Raw genomic sequence first — 16,647 nt, forward strand, 5'->3', positions numbered from 1 at the left:
CGGTAGTAGCTAGAAGAACGGGGGGGGGGGGAAACGGCGATTAGAGCGTGGGCGGGAAGCCGCGCGTGAGGGCAGCGCGTTACTGAGGCATGCGCGCGGGGAAGGAAAAAGTCATGAGGAGAACAAGGGCGGCTAGGTAGACGAGCGCGCGCAAGCGAGACCAGAAAGCGGGAAGGGTGGAGCTGAATGCCAGGGGGTGGGGCCAGTATTAGTCCCGAGCCCGGCGGCGCTGCGGGTTCGATTCCCGGCGGTGCTGCCGCCGGTTTTAGTAATCCTGGTAACACTAGTAGCGCCAGTAGCGAGGCGGTGTTGCCGCCGCTGGGGAAGATGAGCCTCTCCCCGAAAGAGCTGTCGAGCCTGCTGAACATCGTGTCCGAGGAGGCCGGAGGCGGCACCTTCGAGGGCCTCTCCACCGCCTTCCACCACTACTTCGGCAAGGCCGAGCACTTCCGCGTGGGCTCCGTCTTGGTGCTGCTCCTTCAGCAGCCCGACCTCCTGCCGACCCCACCGCAGCGCCTCACCGCCCTCTACCTGCTGTGGGAGATGTACCGCACCGAGCCCCTCGCCGCCAACCCCTTCGCCGCCATCTTCGCCCACCTCCTCAACCCGGCGCCTCCGGAGCGCGCTTCCTCCGGCGCCGGGCCGGGCCCGGCCGGCGGCGGCGGCGACGACAGCGAGAGGCCCCCTCTCTCAGGTACCAGCGCCACCGCCACCTGGTCTCGGGTTGGGCCTTGTCGAATAAGCCATTCAGAGGTACTAGGAAGTAAAGAATAAATACCCAGTTCCTGACGAGCATTTCTCCGAGACCCTGTTTCGTACTGCTTAAATAAAAAATACGAATATCCCTGCCCAACTATCCCCGCCAACCGTGGCACGATCCATCAGCTGTAATTTCTAAGGCCTTTTAAAACTCTCACCTGGCTTCCACCCACCCCGGTAACAGTTTCATTTTAATATATGCTACCACTGCAATCCTGGATGTGTCTACTCAAAAATAAGGCCCACTGAGTTCAGTAAGGCTTAGCTCCCAGGAAGCATAGGGTTGAAGTTTAATGCGTCTTTTGTCACAGACTTGATCAGTGGAGGCTGGTGGCTCCGATTTCGGTGGAGGGCCACTCATAAAACTTCGGTGGGGCTGTGAATCCATTCTGGGCAGAACTCTAAAAGGCAGAACTCTGAAAGGCAGAACTCTAAAAGTTTCAGGCAGAACTCTAAAAGAGTTATCCAAGGTGCTGAACCCTTGGGTTCAGTACCTTGGATAGCTCCTTTAGAGTTCTGGCTGGCTCTGACTGAAATCCAGAATGGATTCACAGCCCCACTGAAATCAGAGCCACCAGCCTCCACTGGCTTTGATATCTGTATTTCTTCTTATAGTTTTATGAGTGGCCCTCCATGTAATCGCTGTAATATGTCGGCCACATTGATTATTTTCAGATGTTAGTCTTCACTTTTCTACTCAGATAGTCACTAATGTATTAGAGCCCCAAATTTACCTGTAAAGAATGCATTAATGAACTCTGGATGTGAGCAGGGAAGGGCATTAAGGTGATAAGCAATCGTGAGCATGCATCAGCTGAGCAATATTTTGCAAGTTAGCCCCTGCCTGGTAAAAATACAGCACATATTTCATCAAAGTTTTACATTTATCTTCTACATGGATATTACTGCTTTGTAAGGGGAATGGTGTACGTGTTCATATGTTACTTTTGCCAATCACACTTTCTTGCTAAATTCAAATGCAGAAAAATAGATTTATTTTGTTTGCTAACTATATTTATAAAAAGATGCCCTATAACATTGGTCTCTGTGCAGCTTACAACATAAAATGATAAGATACCATTGTAAACTAACAATTCGGGGCAGAAAAGTTTCCAGTGTAAAAATTTCCAGAAAAAATAAAACAGGTAACCAGTATACAGCATACATAGATATTTTCGTGTTTTTCAGACATGACATTGTACACACTTCTTTTGTTAACAGAAATATCTATAGGGAAATCAATACGCAGCTCTTAGAAGAACCAATTTTGAGTGCAATCCTACATGTTTAGACAGAAAAAAGTCCTACATGCATAGGATTGCATCCTTAAGCATTTATTTTGAGCCAGGACTTCAACTATGTTTGGGCTTGACTTTGCATTAGTGTTTCTTCTGTCATACCAGGCATGCTGTTCTTCACTCTGCACATACTCGTTGATCGGTAAAACGTGACATGACAATTGCTAAAGACTGGTTAGATGAGTGACAAACTGCTAATTTGTATTTCTGTGGATGGGAACATGCTGGTGGCAGCAGTTGAAGTTTCAAGATGTGGGGATGTGTGCCTGTTGATCTCATGAAATGTTTCAGTGTGAAACACATGAACATTGCCATCATTTATATATTGTTCCAGCCTCTCGGTTGCCAAGCAATCGACAATTGCAAAGGAGTCCCACGGATGATGTGACTGCATATTTCTTACACATGATAGCAACTACTACTGTGAACTGGCCCTAAGACTTGGTGGCCTGGGACTAGTTGAAGTATCTTGGCTCATTTCTCTATTTGTAAAGTGGGGATAATCTGCTTTGCAGAATTGTGAGAAGGAGTTTGAGATGGAACATACAATACTTGTACATTAATAACACCCAAAATAGGCTAAATAGTGGCAACTATTCAAAAGTTATTTTAAGGTCTCTTTCAGATAAGGGTGTTAGGGATGGGGAAAGTTCAGTGTTCAAAAAATTATACTACATTCCCTCAAATGCTACATATTTAGTTACAGATATGGCCTTTATGGCTCTTAATTTGCTGGCTCAATTCACAGCCAAGCAGAACCTTTCTGCTGCTTTTTGTTAAGCATTTATGCATTACAAATGGATCTGTAGCTTGCAAAAAGCTAGTTATTAGTGCATTATTTGAATCAATTAGTGCACAATTTGTAGCAAATGGGCTGCATCCAGACCTGTTGTTCCATGAATGGAAAGGCTCCTTCCGTTCATGGAGTGAGCTGTATGTAGTGGAGGCTCCCACTCTGCTAACTGTAGGTGGAAGGAGGAAAGGTGATTTCCTCTTCCAGCCCCCAGGTCATCTACCCTATTCTGAAGGGTCCCCCAGGCCTCCAGAGCATAGGGGCTGTAAGGTAAAGGGGCAGTTGTTGAAAATGAACCTTCCTCCCCTTCTGTCCATAGGAGTGTCCAGATCCAACACAAAATTTGTATTTCAGTACATGTAAATCACAATTCCTACTATGTGAAATGTTGAAACAGTATAAAAAATATGTTGCCTTTCCCAGGTTTTTTGCCTCCCATAACCCCACCAGAGAGATTCTTTCTTTCCCAGCTCATGTTGGCCCCACCTAGAGAGCTCTTCAAAAAGACTCCACGACAGATTGCATCAATGGATGTAGGAAATATGGGCCAATCTGTAGATATAAGTGGTCTTCAGCTGGCTTTGGCAGGTAAGAAAATCTGTTCTTGCTGATATCTGGCTGCTCTAGAATGTCATGTGAAATTTGTTTGGGCTACCCTTGTTCTTTTGCTAAGTGTGTGTGCAAGAGTAAGATCATTGTTCCTTTCTTTTTGTGCCTCCTAGTTAACTTACATATTTTTAAGTACATGTTTACAAGATTTGTCCAAATTTGAGGATACTTACTTCTGGGATGTCAGGTGAACCATATGTGGCTTTTAGGAAACAATTGGTATGTTGGAAGTAGAACAATGATCCTTTCCAGTCAGTAACATTTTTTTGCTTTTCTCCATATGAGGTGCTGGTAAGAGAAGCTGTTGCCAGAGAGAACAAGGAAGGAAAACAGTCAGTGTCCTTGAACCTTCTAGAAAAAATAATGTGAGGCAATGCCACTATAGTGAATGGGCAGCAGTGACAGTCCTCTTTTTGCTGGAATTATGAAACACGTTGAGGGCTGGAAGAAGGGTCTCCCAACCATGGGCACCTGTGTTGGTTATTGGAGCTGGTGATTATAATAGGTGCATAGAGGCTTCTGTATACATCAGGGGTGGGCAGCTTGTGGCTCTCCAGATGTTTTTGCCAGGAACTCGATCATCCCTCACCATTTGGCCTACAGCTGATGGGAGCTGTAGGCCAAAACATCTGGAGGACCACAAGTTACCCACCCCTGGTATACATGATCATATAAGAGGCTAGTCAATGAATTGTGGAAGTGGCACATTGTTTCGTAATAGAGATGTTAATCAGACAGGAACAGAAATTATTTGAAGTGTACAGATTTGCAACTGGACAGTTCTGTTATTTCACATTAAAGCAGACTACTTCCTTACCTTTGGCATCTTAAAAAGGGAAGTTGAGCTAAAAGTATTGCTTGATTAAATTTGCAGCTTTTGCTCTGCATAGTTTAGAGTATTTTTCATACTACCTATATAATGTTTTTAAAAGAAGTTCTCGTTTTGTGCTTTTTTTTAGTTCATTTCGTCACTGTTTTTTGTCACTTGCCAATTATGTGTCTTTGCTTGTGGAAAAAGGGAAAGTATTCTGGCAAAATCTTACATTAAGTATAAATTATGTATTTGAAAGAAGACACTGTTGATTAAGGATCAGTGACCTGTAATGAAACCAGTATATTTTTTCCAAAACATTCCCTTTTAAATCAAGAGAGACTTCCTGGAATTGAAGAACATGGGGAAGATATTGCACTAAAATACATCTCCAGTTGTTTTCTTTTTGAATAGTGTGGCATGCTTTCCCCTCCTAATTTGAAGATGTCGATAAGGTCAAGTCCTGCCATTTCTAGAAATACTTTCAGGCATTCTTTTGCATATTTTTAGACCACAGTAGAAGAACCTATAGGTGTACTCGGGTGAGCTCCTTGTTAGAACTGCCATGGCAAAACCGCTCTAGAGAGCTTCGGCTATGGGACTGTATAGAAATATAATAAATGAAATGAATGAAACAAAAACTTCAAAGAAAACTATATCTTTGTGTGGTTCACAGCTATGCACATGTGTGGCTTTTTAACCTGGGTCCCACAAATTCATAGTCCTCATTAGAGAAGGGTGAGAATGTGGTTGACTCGCATTTCGGTGCGAACTTACCAAATTCACACTTTCCAAACCGAAACATGAACCACAATGCAGTTATGCATCAATATTAATACTTTTCCAAACTTTTAGGTAGCGTGCTTAGACCACCACAAAATTAAGACACAGACTTCAGCTAACCCTGCTCACTTTCTAATCCTGGAGAAAGAAGGGGAAAGGAAAGCAGCCTACATTATATTTAAGGAGACCCTGTATATGGGCCAGGGGGAGTCAGACAACTGGGTTGGTCCTTCGAAACCCCACCAAAATTTATGAGTGTTAATGGGCTATGAAGTAAGTCCCAATGAAATCATTGGAGAATACTTCTAAATAATCTGTTTAGTGTTCACCCTAACACAATCAGAAAGCCTTCCTGTATGTTAATTATGATAAAGCACTGATCTGTAATTGGACACTGCATGAATTGTGTAGTTATATCTTATCCTCATTTGTAGTTAGGTGTGTATCTTCTAGCGTAAAGCTCTATTCTTGCTGTAAATCAGCCAGCTATAGGGTATGTCAGTCAAAGAATGGCACACCTCTAGAAAATAAGTGAAATAGAAATGGAAAATTGTTTATTAATTACCAATAACTAACTTGCCAATTCATAAATTTAACTGAAATCCATACATCCTAACTTTGGTGCTGATGCTCAATAGTCAGGCCCAGAATTTTGAAGATGTGGAAAGATTGTAGAACTCCATGGCTGATATGCTGATCTTGACCTTTGTAGACAGTTCTCCCTGTCTGTAACATGTGGAGCCAGAATTTCTCCTGTTCTACTATCTGATTACTGTATGACAAGTACCAGAGTTGCTTAGTGGAAACTTCTGAAATTTCAGTTCCTTAGTGCAATCCAGGAGGTGAAAACAATTAGAACTGTGGGAGCAACACAATACCAAGCTCTCCAAAGCTGCAGAAAGTGCTGTGGGTCTCAAAATATTAAGAGCCTCTGATCAATTTATAGCTCATTATGTCTCTTCAAGCCAAACATCCAAATATTGGTCCATGAAGTTAACCACGTTGACTATGTTTTATTAAGCTCCTATCCTATGCATCTTTAGCCAGCACAGCTGGCTGGAGCATGCTGGGAGTTGTAGGCCCTTTTTCTTTCTAAAGATGCATAGGATTGCACCCTTAGTTAGCAGTGGTATTAGATTATTAGAATCTCCGTTTTATCTTTAATAACAGTATCATGACAAAAAATGGTAAAATGACAAGAAGCAGTTATAGAGTGAAAGTCCAATCCTTTTGGGACTTAAGAGGAAAGAACGAGTTGATTCTGTTTTCAGGGGACATCTCAATTTCCTCCCATTTATTGCCTGCAGACAGTGGTATAGCTTGGTGAATAAGTTTCATCCTGTTTGCATGACTCAATATTTTCTCAATATTGTATGCACTGAAATTGAGTTAAACCATGTTTCTTTCCAGAACGTCAATCAGAGCTCCCAACACAGAGTAAAGCTAGTTTTCCCAGCATTCTCAGTGACCCTGACCCGGATTCTTCAAATTCTGGTTTTGACAGTTCTGTTGCCTCCCAGATCACTGAAGCTCTAGTGAGTGGACCAAAACCACCCATTGAAAGTATGCATTGTTTTTTGTAATTTTTCACTCATTTACAACATAATAGTCATATGATCAGTTGTATTGCCCCCTCCCTTTTTATTTCTGCTTGTGATTGTATTGATTGCAGCTAGTCTTAAAACAAATAACCTAGTAAAAGTCCAAGAGTTAGATAGTTTCCTCTAGATCAGTGACAGATTTAGGATTTGCCAAAAAATGGTTTATGTTGATGTCTTTTGTATAGAGGCCAACGTGGCTGCAAAACTTACAAGTTACTAAAATAGCTGAGTTCGTATAACATTTTTTATTTCTGGAGTAAGGGTTAGTCTAACAAAAAGTGAACACATCCTAAATGAAAATAAGACTTCGGCCTAAATCCAACATGGTGGAAGAAAATGCTGCACTAGTGGAATTTCACTGCCTTTTCCCACTATGCAAGTGCTATTGGACCACTTTGTAAATCCAAGATCTGCAAGCAACTACACAAACAGAATTTTAGTTGGATTCTCTCCTTGTGCGTAATTTGGAGTTTGGCTTCCGCAAGTGCAACATCATTTGCCCTAGCTGAATGATACCATCAGGTACAACCCATGACATGCATATCTGTACATTTGTGTGCAGTGGTGGAGCGTTAAACACTTTTCAGGCTGTATGGATCTCAAAGCTCAGAGATACTGTATCTAGCCATCCCTAACCTGGTGTCCTCCAAATGTGTTGGACTACAACTTCCAGCATTCCCAGCCACCATGGCTAATGGCATCTGGTATTCCAACACATTGGGAGGGCACTAGGTTGGGGAAGGCTGGTCTATCTGTCTCATAATACTTTAAAGTCAGTCAGCTGCTTTCCCAAGGATTCAAACACAGCCAGGTCCTAAGCATGTTTACTGTAGAATTTATTTCCATGTAATGGTACATAGGATTGTAACTTTGGCACTATTTATTACCATTCTAGCTATGAAAGAGTAGGTACATCCACACTAAGTAGTATAAAAGGAGCTGTATCAAGAACTATGGTCTTTGGTTCTAAGCAAAGAATGAGCCAGGTGATGTCTTACGAACTAACTTGAATTATGTTAAGTCTGTTCATAAACTGCAGCCTACTTCATTGGATGGAATTATTTACAAGAAACATTTGAAGGCAGTTACCAACATTTGCAGTCAATGTATTTCATACTTGGCTCTTTATGTGGAGAGGGGCAAGGGTGCAGAATCTCAGGGCTGGGGGCCAAATCCAGCTCTCCTGGAGTACCAGTCTGGCCCCTATCCCTGGTCTTATCTGATTTCTCCCAACCACCAATCATTTGGTGGGTTCCCGGCTTTTGCATTTCCCCCACCACCACCATTCTAAAAGATTGAAATGCCTCTCCTAAGACTTAATGGCAGTAAGAACTTTAAGCTAAAACATGCTGATATTTTTAATGTTTTGGCCCCACCCCTTTTGCCTTTGGCCCAGTCCATCACTGAAATGCAGCAGCTGATATTTTCTCCAAAATGGAATTCGGCCCTTGGGCTGAAAGAGGCTCAACACCTCTTTTACGATATATTCCCAAAAGTATGAAAACTTGAATAGGGAGAACTGTCCCAGATATGTGATAAATTGGATTCAGCAATATATAATGCTTGTAAAAAGCCTTGCAATAATAGAACTGGTATTTTCTATTTAAACTGGCTTATGCAATTCTGAATATTTGTTTTGCTTCCTCATGCTCTGTGTATTTTTCCAGAATTTGTCTGTATCAGGATAGCTGTTCTCATCATATGACAGAATGTCCTGGGTTGGCATTGGAAATTTTAAGGAAGTTTGTCTTGGCTGATAAGACACTGAGTTTATCTGTAGACACAGGATTTCGTTGTGTGTTCTGAATTTAGTGGGTAGAGAGAGGTGAGCGTAATTGTCGGCTTCCTGTACCAGGTGCTTTCAGATGGGCATGGCATAATAGAAAACATGAATGCAGTATATGGAATTGGTAAAGCTTAGGTTGATGGTATGGTGGATATTGATGGATTTTTAAAAATAGCTTCCTTTTGATAGAGTAAATGTGAATGTCAAAAATTTTTCCAGGTCATTTTCGGCCAGAATTTATACGGCCACCACCGCCACTCCATATCTGTGAGGATGAGCTAGCTTGGTTAAATCCCATAGAGCCAGATCATGCCATTCAGTGGGACAAGTCAATGTGTGTGAAAAACAGTGCTGGAGTGGAAATCAAACGAGTCATGGCCAAGGCGTTCAAAAGTCCTTTGTCATCACAACAGCAAACACAGGCATGTATAGTGATCAGCTGCTATTTAGTCTTAATTCCATTATGTATATTTTCTGATGTTGGTTAAAGTAACTTCTGAACTTGAAAGAATAATGTAGTATTCTGACCTGTATTTTGTTGTGCCTTGTTAATACTGTGTTCTTTTTTCCTTTTTTAAATGCAGCTCCTTGGAGAACTGGAGAAGGACCCCAAGCTTGTTTACCATATTGGACTCACTCCTGCCAAATTACCTGACTTGGTGGAAAATAATCCTTTAGTTGCTATAGAAATGCTGCTTAAACTAATGCAGTCAAGTCAGATAACTGAGTATTTTTCAGTCTTGGTCAACATGGACATGTCTCTACATTCAATGGAAGTTGTAAATCGGTATGCATTTACCTACTTTAGAATGCTATTATTGGTGGAATTTAAATGAGCTTGGTTTTTTAGGGGTGTACGAAACCCTGCTTACCTGTGGGGGGAGGCGATCTGTTCCTCCCCCCCCGGAATCCTGCCCGGCTGGCTCCGCTCCGCGGCCAGGCTGCAGAGCTGCTGGCCAGGCCAACTTGCAGCGGGGCCTCCAGCCGCTGCTGGGCTGGTGCAGACGCAAAAGGCGTCCTGTGTAGGGGACGCCATTTGCGTCCCTATGCCGGCCCGTGATAGGCTACATAAATATTTACATAGCCTATCACAGCAAAAAAAAAGGGAACGCAAATGGCGGCCGCCGTAGCCGCTGCCATTTGCATTCCCTTAGTTTTGCCGTGATAGGTTACATAAATACGTAGCCTATCACGGCTATATGGAAGAAGTGATGCGGCTGCCATTTGCAATGCAGCACGGATGGCAGCAGGTAGATGCTCCGTTCCGGGCCCATTTCATGGGGCGGGGGGGGGGCTTCGTTCCGCCACGGATTTCGGGGGGCCGAATGCACTGGCATTCAGCCTCACCGAGATCCATGGCGGAATTCTCCGCCATGCCTAGGTTTTTTGTATATATGAAAACAGGAGTCCATCATACTTTTGTCCCACCAAGGAACAGATGGTTCAGTGCCTCACACTCAGTTCTTTGGGGCAAATTAATGAGCTGCAACCTGGACACAGGAAGAAGGGGCTGTTGTTGTTGTTGTTCAGTTGTTAAATCGTGTCTGACTCTTCGCCAGGCCTTCCTGTCCTCTGCTCTCTCCCGGAGTATGCTCAAGTTCATATTCATTGCATTGGTGATGCTATCTAGCCATCTCATCCTCTGTCGTCCCCTTCTTCTTTTGCCTTCATTCTTTCCTAGCATCAGGGTCTTTTCCAGTGACTTTTCGCATTAGGTGGCCAAAATATTTGAGCTTCATCTTCAGTATCTGTCCTTCCAATGAGCAGGAAGAAGGAGAATAAACCCTTATATCAAAGATGGGGACACTAGGGGCAGATTTAGTTTTTGCCCTAGTGATATCTCCCTTTTCCTTTCCCATATAAGCAAATGGCTGCACTCAGGAAAAATCCTCCCACCATCCCTAGTTTGGCATCTTTAGTCTTGATCTTCACAGACCACATAGCGGCAGGAAAGTGAAATGTTTCTGTGCGTAGAACACACAGATGAATTGCATGTGTACACACAACCCAGTGACCCTTGCAGTACTTGGACCCTTTCCACATGCATATATAGACGGGCACACACACAATTCCTGTCTTAATAATGGGGTATTTTGCTAGTTTTTACTCATGAAACCATGAAGACATTGGATGGAATCTCACAACTATAGATAGTCATGTTGGTGATTCACTGGGATAAAGTTTCCAGAGTATTCTATCCGTGTACTCTTTCCCTTTCCCGTTCTGTATTTGCTGCAGTAGTTGCTTATGCTCCACCTTCTTTGCCCCTGCATTGCTTATGATTATGTAGTTAAACAGATCTTCCTTCCCAACAGTGTACTATTTTGGTTCGTTTTAATATTAACATTGTTAGCTACCGTGGGCATTTTCTTTTAAACAAAAAGGGAGTATGTTTGTTTTTTTATAAATATAGAACAAAATGGCAATTAGCAAATCCATGAATTTCAAATCTCCCTCCCAGTAGCTCTGAAATTAGTTTAGAGAGGTTTCACACCAAAAGCGCAGGCAGAGTACAATAGAAAAGAGGGATTGAAATGAAATGGGGAAGAGTTGAAAAACCTTAAGCTGAAAAGAGACCCCTGTATGAAGAAGCCCTAATTAATCCTCTATCCTAAATTAGAAAGGATAAATTATCTACCACTTCCTTTCCTGTTTGCTGTTATATCCTTGAATTCTATACAGCATGTTGATATTAAGCTACCAGTGTAAAAAGATCTTTGTGCATATATTTCTGAAAGTTCATTCCAGGTAAGTTGTAGCCATTAATGGGGTGGTAGGGAGGTGTTCAGCTCTTCCACCAGACAGAGCTTTGATTATCTGTTTAAATTGGGGTAATTGCACAATAGTTACAGATAAAAGATGTTAATGTTTTCAACAGGCTTACTACTGCAGTTGATCTTCCTCCAGAATTTATTCATCTTTATATCTCCAATTGTATTTCTACTTGTGAACAAATTAAGGACAAGTATATGCAGGTAGGTATTTGATAGCATATTAGAGAAACTACTGCAGGCTTTTGTCCCTGTTTAAATGCTGCCTTTTGACCACACTGGGTATAGCACAGTAATTCAGGATCTTGCACTTGTACATTTTTTTAAAGTTTTCTTCAAGCCTGTGGGATCCAGAAAAGAAGTGCAGAGTAATGTTTACCTTATACTCATTCATACATCTAAAGGTGCAGCTTAGAACTATTTATGTAGTTAAGTGTATTTAAGCTTCACAAATGCCATCTCTTATGGCTACAAGTACTTGCATGTTACAGTTCTAGAAAAGAAATCTAAAAATGGAAACAACCCTGATTTCCAAACTATTAGAACAAAAGATACCACTTCTCGATCATCCCGGAGTACAGGACATGGAATAAAGGGCTCAAGTTACAGGAAGCCAGATTCTGGCTGAACATCAGGAAAAACTTCCTGACTGTTAGAGCAATACGACAATGGAACTAATTGCCTAGGGAAGTGGTGGGCTCTCCCACACTGGAGGCATTCAAGGCGAGGCTGGACAGCCATCTGTCAGGGATGCTCTGACTTGGAGTCCTGCATTGAGCAGGAGGTTGGACTAGATTGTCGTTGTAAGCTCCAGGAAATCCTTTAAATGTTACTTGGAAGAGGGAAGTCTTCCAGCTGCAGTACACCATCTCAGGTTATTGCAAAACGGAAGAATCCTGCAAGCTTTGTTGTATTGGGTTGTGAAGTAAACACCTTCACTCTTCTTACAGAGAAGTCCTCCCCCCACCCCAATTAATTAATGAGAACATATTGATTCTTGACCTGCTCCGTTGGAAGTCAACTCATATAGTGTGGTTTTGTTTCAGAACCGGCTGGTACGCCTTGTTTGTGTCTTTCTACAATCCTTGATTCGGAACAAAATAATTAATGTACAGGACTTATTTATAGAAGTACAAGCATTTTGTATTGAATTCAGTCGGATAAGAGAAGCAGCTGGCCTTTTTCGATTGCTGAAGACACTTGATACTGGTGAAAATCCTTCAGAGACAAAGACCTCAAAATAAGACTTTTGGTTTAGAAAAATGCTTTTTATTGGATTAGGGTGCTGTAAGATTTCTGTATAGTTGACTATATTGTTTGCAATTAAGAAGCTATTTGTGCTGTATTAAATATTGCTTTTTCTGTTGAAGTTTGAATCCTGCAACACACATACACCAACTTCTGTTTGTGGCTTACCATTTCACTATATTAGCATTAGAACTATAGATAACACCAACTGTGGGTATTTTATTACATTTATATCCTACTTCCATCACAAAACTCAAGGTGGCTACATGTGGTTCCCAGGTGGTCTCCCCTCCCAAGCACTGACCAGACCCAACCCTGCTTAGCTTCAGCAAGGTGCCTGCCTCATGTGCCTTCAGACTATTCCATGCATAGGTAGATTATTGCACAATTTTGTCTGTTAAGGGACTTGAATCCAAGAGTTAAAGGCATGTTAGGATCTGTTCTTAGCTGCTTGTAGGAGCTAGGCATGATTATACAAGCCTTCCCTCATAAGGAGGATGGCGGTCTACTACTATTCTTGTCATACATATCCAAGCCAAGATAAAAACAGGTACAGCTGTGCATATTCTTTGCCTGTGACTCTTGAGACTTACCCTGTTCCTAGTGCCAAATGTTGGCATTTCTGGCTTATTGAACAGTCCCCTTTATTCTAGAATGTTGATGGGAATAACTCCCCCCACCCCCCCACAGATTTTGTCCTCATTTTACATCCACCCATTTCTTTAAAGAACTTATCTCAGTACGTAGGACAGAGGCCATAGCTTGACAAAGGAGTGTATGCCTTGCCCTTTGAAGGGCCTACATTCAGTCTGAAATAGAAGGAAAAAATCTGTCAGCAGATTAGAGAGCCACTGGTAGGCAGAAGAGCAGCGGTCGATAGCCCTTAGTGGTGGCAAAAAGTGTCTTGTTTTAAAGCTAAATTACCCCGCTTTGGCTGGGGCTGGAGCACAGCCCGCCCCCCCCCCCCCGAAGTTACCCATCCCTGCAATAATAGCAGGCCCGATGAACTACCAGTATGTCACCTTCTACAAGTAATGGTTGAGCACTATGTTTTTTGTTTCTGTATAGATACATAGTCTAAATGCTTTCAACTCTGTGCTAAGCTGCAATTGTGTGTGTGTGTATATGTATATATATGTATGTGTGTATATATGTGTGTGTGTATATGTGTATGTGTATATGTGTGTGTGTGTATATGTGTATAGATAGATAGATAGATAGATAGATAGATAGATAGATAGATAGGAGCAGGTAAGTAAGCTTTGAAATGCAACAAAAACACTTAACCAAAGGTGAAATGGACACAGTTGCTGTTACTGCTGCCTGACAGAGGTGTACTCAGAAGTTAAAAATGAGTAGGTATGTGCTTTAGCTGGGCAGCTATCTTGTATTCCCACATACTGCATAAACTTTGGAATTTGCAACCACAAGATGTAGTAAGGGCCATCAATTTGGATGGCTTTAAAAGATTGGAGAAATTCATAGAGAATGAGGCTACCGTGATGGCTACATACTGCTTCCGCAGTTGGCGGCAGCATGCCTCTCGCTACCACTTGTTGGTGAATACAAACACGAAGGTACTATTGCACTGACATACTTGTGGGCTTCCCATAGGGATCAGGCTGCCCATTGTGTGAACAGAATACTGGACCACATGGTCCTTTGTTTTGATCCAGCATAGTTTCTATATAAGGCTGCATTTCAGCAGGTTAAAATGAACAGTATAGTCTAAAAAGACTATAACAAATGGGAAGAGTTATCTTCTATTCATCTCTTAAGTCATATGTAGTACTCAAATTATAAAAATTATACAGCAGAGTTGGCTTCACTCAGCTTTTCAGGTACATCCTGCTTCTGAGTTAACTTTATCATTCCAGCTCATTTTTCTTGGCTTCAGGAAAGAACTGTGTTTATCTAAAAAAAAAATCCAGTGGTGATATTCATAGATTTGAAACCCTTATGTTTTCTAGAGCTGTTATTACGGGAAACAGATTTAACTGCTTCACATAAATAGTACTGATTGGGATTAACAGAAAACCAACTACCACCTAGATATCCTGTGGCAGCCTTTCCCATGCTTTGGACTACAACTGTCAGAATACCAGTGGTTAGGAATTATGGGAGCTGTAGTCAAAAACATCTGGAAAGCACCAGGTTGGGTAAGGCAATGCTATAGAATGTACAGTTGGCAAGTGAATTTATCGTGCCCTACCTGGCTTCCCCTTGCACTAATGGAAAGCTTCAGGCCAAATTCTGGTCCCTAAAAACAAACCCACTGTAACGAGTATTCTAGACAAATTACGCCATATGCACCTTTTGAAAAGAGCTCCTTTAATACATTGGAAGTTTTTTTTAAAGATGATTGCTTTAAGAATGTGTACAAATAAACAGTTCTTAAAGCAGTGTATAAATAAGAGATTGAGAGCTTTAGTAGCTAAACTTTTATCACAAAATTAGAACAAACCTATAGAGCGAGAGAGCCTTAAGAATCAGTTTTGTACAGCAACAGATCAAACTTAAGATATATGGTAGTTCCATTTTATTGGAATGTAGATGAATATTTAAGGGCTTTTCAACTCTCATCAGGACAAAGCTACGGCCACATTCAGAAACACTGTTCTCTTCCCAGTTTTGCAGCCAATTGTCTTCAGAAAAGGATGCTCAAGAAAAGCAGATTCATACATAATTGTCAAGTAGCTGCTTTTCTTTGAACTAGTTTAGATTCTATTAAGTATTTTAAGTCTTTTAAAAAAAACATTAAGGGTGCATTTTCACATGTTTTACATAAAACCTGGTCCATCGGGTTGTGATCTTGACCTATTTGAAAATATATCCGTATCTTCTGGTTGGAGACAAACATTTCTGGGTAATTCATTCTTTTTTGGACCATACAGGAAATGACAGTCATTTTGACTTAATTCCAGGAAGATGCATCTTATAGATTAGTATCCAGAATGTATAGAGCGGTCAATGCCTAAATCGAGCTTGTATGAACAAGTCTCAGAACAGTTTGTGGAAGAATACCTGAATGAGGAAAAAAAATCACAACTTACATATCACATCACAAAGTCAGTAGAAAAGTTAATTTTGTTAAACAATCACTCAAGCCAGTAGATTAGCCAGAGACATAAAGGGTGCTCCCAGCACCCATCAACAGAAGGGGGGGAACGATTCACTGATTCCTCCTTTCTCCTGAAATAGTCTTCCCATGAAGGTTGGGGGACCCCCTTGAACAGCATGGGGGGCAAGGGGAATTGTTAAAAATTGCTTCCCCACTTTGGTAAGTGAGAGCCTTGGCTAGATCAGAGACCTCTTTTTTCACGGAATGGCACATTGGCAGTTTCCTTGTTTTCAAACTAAATTGGTCCCTTCTCGGCCTCTGCAGTGCTTTTGCCACCACTGAATTTTGGCAGAGTGCCGGGGGCCACATGCTGCCCACCCCTCAACTAGTGGCCAGACAACAGTATTAATAGGATAGTAAAATAAATTGATGCTTGGTTCGAATTAGAGTTATGGTCCATTTTAACAGTACCGTGACAACAGCTCTATGTAGACAGAACAGCAAGCCATGGTTTGCAGTGACAAGAACAGGCACAAGATTTGGGCTTGTGGCACCCTCTTCTCCTCCATGCAAGAAGATTGGAAGCATCTATTAGTTTGCCCACAAACTAAGATCTCCAAACCATGGTTTAATCCTAATTTGCAGGATTTAGACACTTTTAATCTCCCACTGCGTATGGGGAAGGGAGTGGGAACATGCATCTATAAGGGTGCATGTTAATACATCTGAATGCAGCAACTGCATTCAGTAACTATGATCATTTAATAGCCGGGAGGCTAATTCCAGAAGTCATACAGCTTTCTGACTATACTTCATGTGATGTTGCCGAGGTCAGAAGAAAGAGTCGCTTCAGGAGTTTTGTCATCATGCCTTTAGAGAGAAAACTGTTAACGGGCACTGCAATTCGGCCTTTCATTGTCATCACTCCTCAGCAGCACACAAGTTTACGCAGACTATCGGTCAACTAGGAGTTCATTAAAAAAAAACATTACGGTTCTAATGGCCCCAAATCATAGTTCAATGTATTTTATTTTTAAAACATTAAATCGACAGTTTACATACAAGCACTTATTTTGCATAATTTATGCAAAATAGATTCCATGATGCATGTTCTCCCCCATGAAAGC

General features: G+C 41.7%; 1 protein-coding gene and 1 non-coding gene across 2 annotated transcripts; one reads left to right on the forward strand and one right to left on the reverse strand.

Annotated features, from left to right (window-relative positions):
- The first annotated feature begins 42 nt into the window (after nucleotides 1–42).
- CNOT11 (CCR4-NOT transcription complex subunit 11) lies at nucleotides 43–12,580 on the forward strand. The gene is made up of 7 exons (XM_084844445.1): nucleotides 43–694; nucleotides 3,274–3,438; nucleotides 6,464–6,616; nucleotides 8,660–8,862; nucleotides 9,025–9,227; nucleotides 11,319–11,415; nucleotides 12,258–12,580. The coding sequence occupies exons 1-7, from the start codon at nucleotides 187–189 to the stop codon at nucleotides 12,453–12,455; spliced, it is 1,527 nt and encodes a 508-aa protein (XP_084700571.1). The 5' UTR covers nucleotides 43–186; the 3' UTR covers nucleotides 12,456–12,580.
- Nucleotides 12,581–16,344: 3,764 nt separating this feature from the next.
- LOC146350183 (small nucleolar RNA SNORD89) lies at nucleotides 16,345–16,453 on the reverse strand. Its single transcript, XR_014789735.1, has one exon. It is a non-coding gene; the product is annotated as a small nucleolar RNA SNORD89 (small nucleolar RNA).
- Between the last annotated feature and the right edge of the window lie 194 nt (nucleotides 16,454–16,647).

This window comes from Heloderma suspectum, chromosome 3, assembly GCF_057233095.1.
Source record: "Heloderma suspectum isolate Gila_16-S chromosome 3, 16-S_ref, whole genome shotgun sequence".
NCBI lineage: Eukaryota > Metazoa > Chordata > Lepidosauria > Squamata > Helodermatidae > Heloderma > Heloderma suspectum.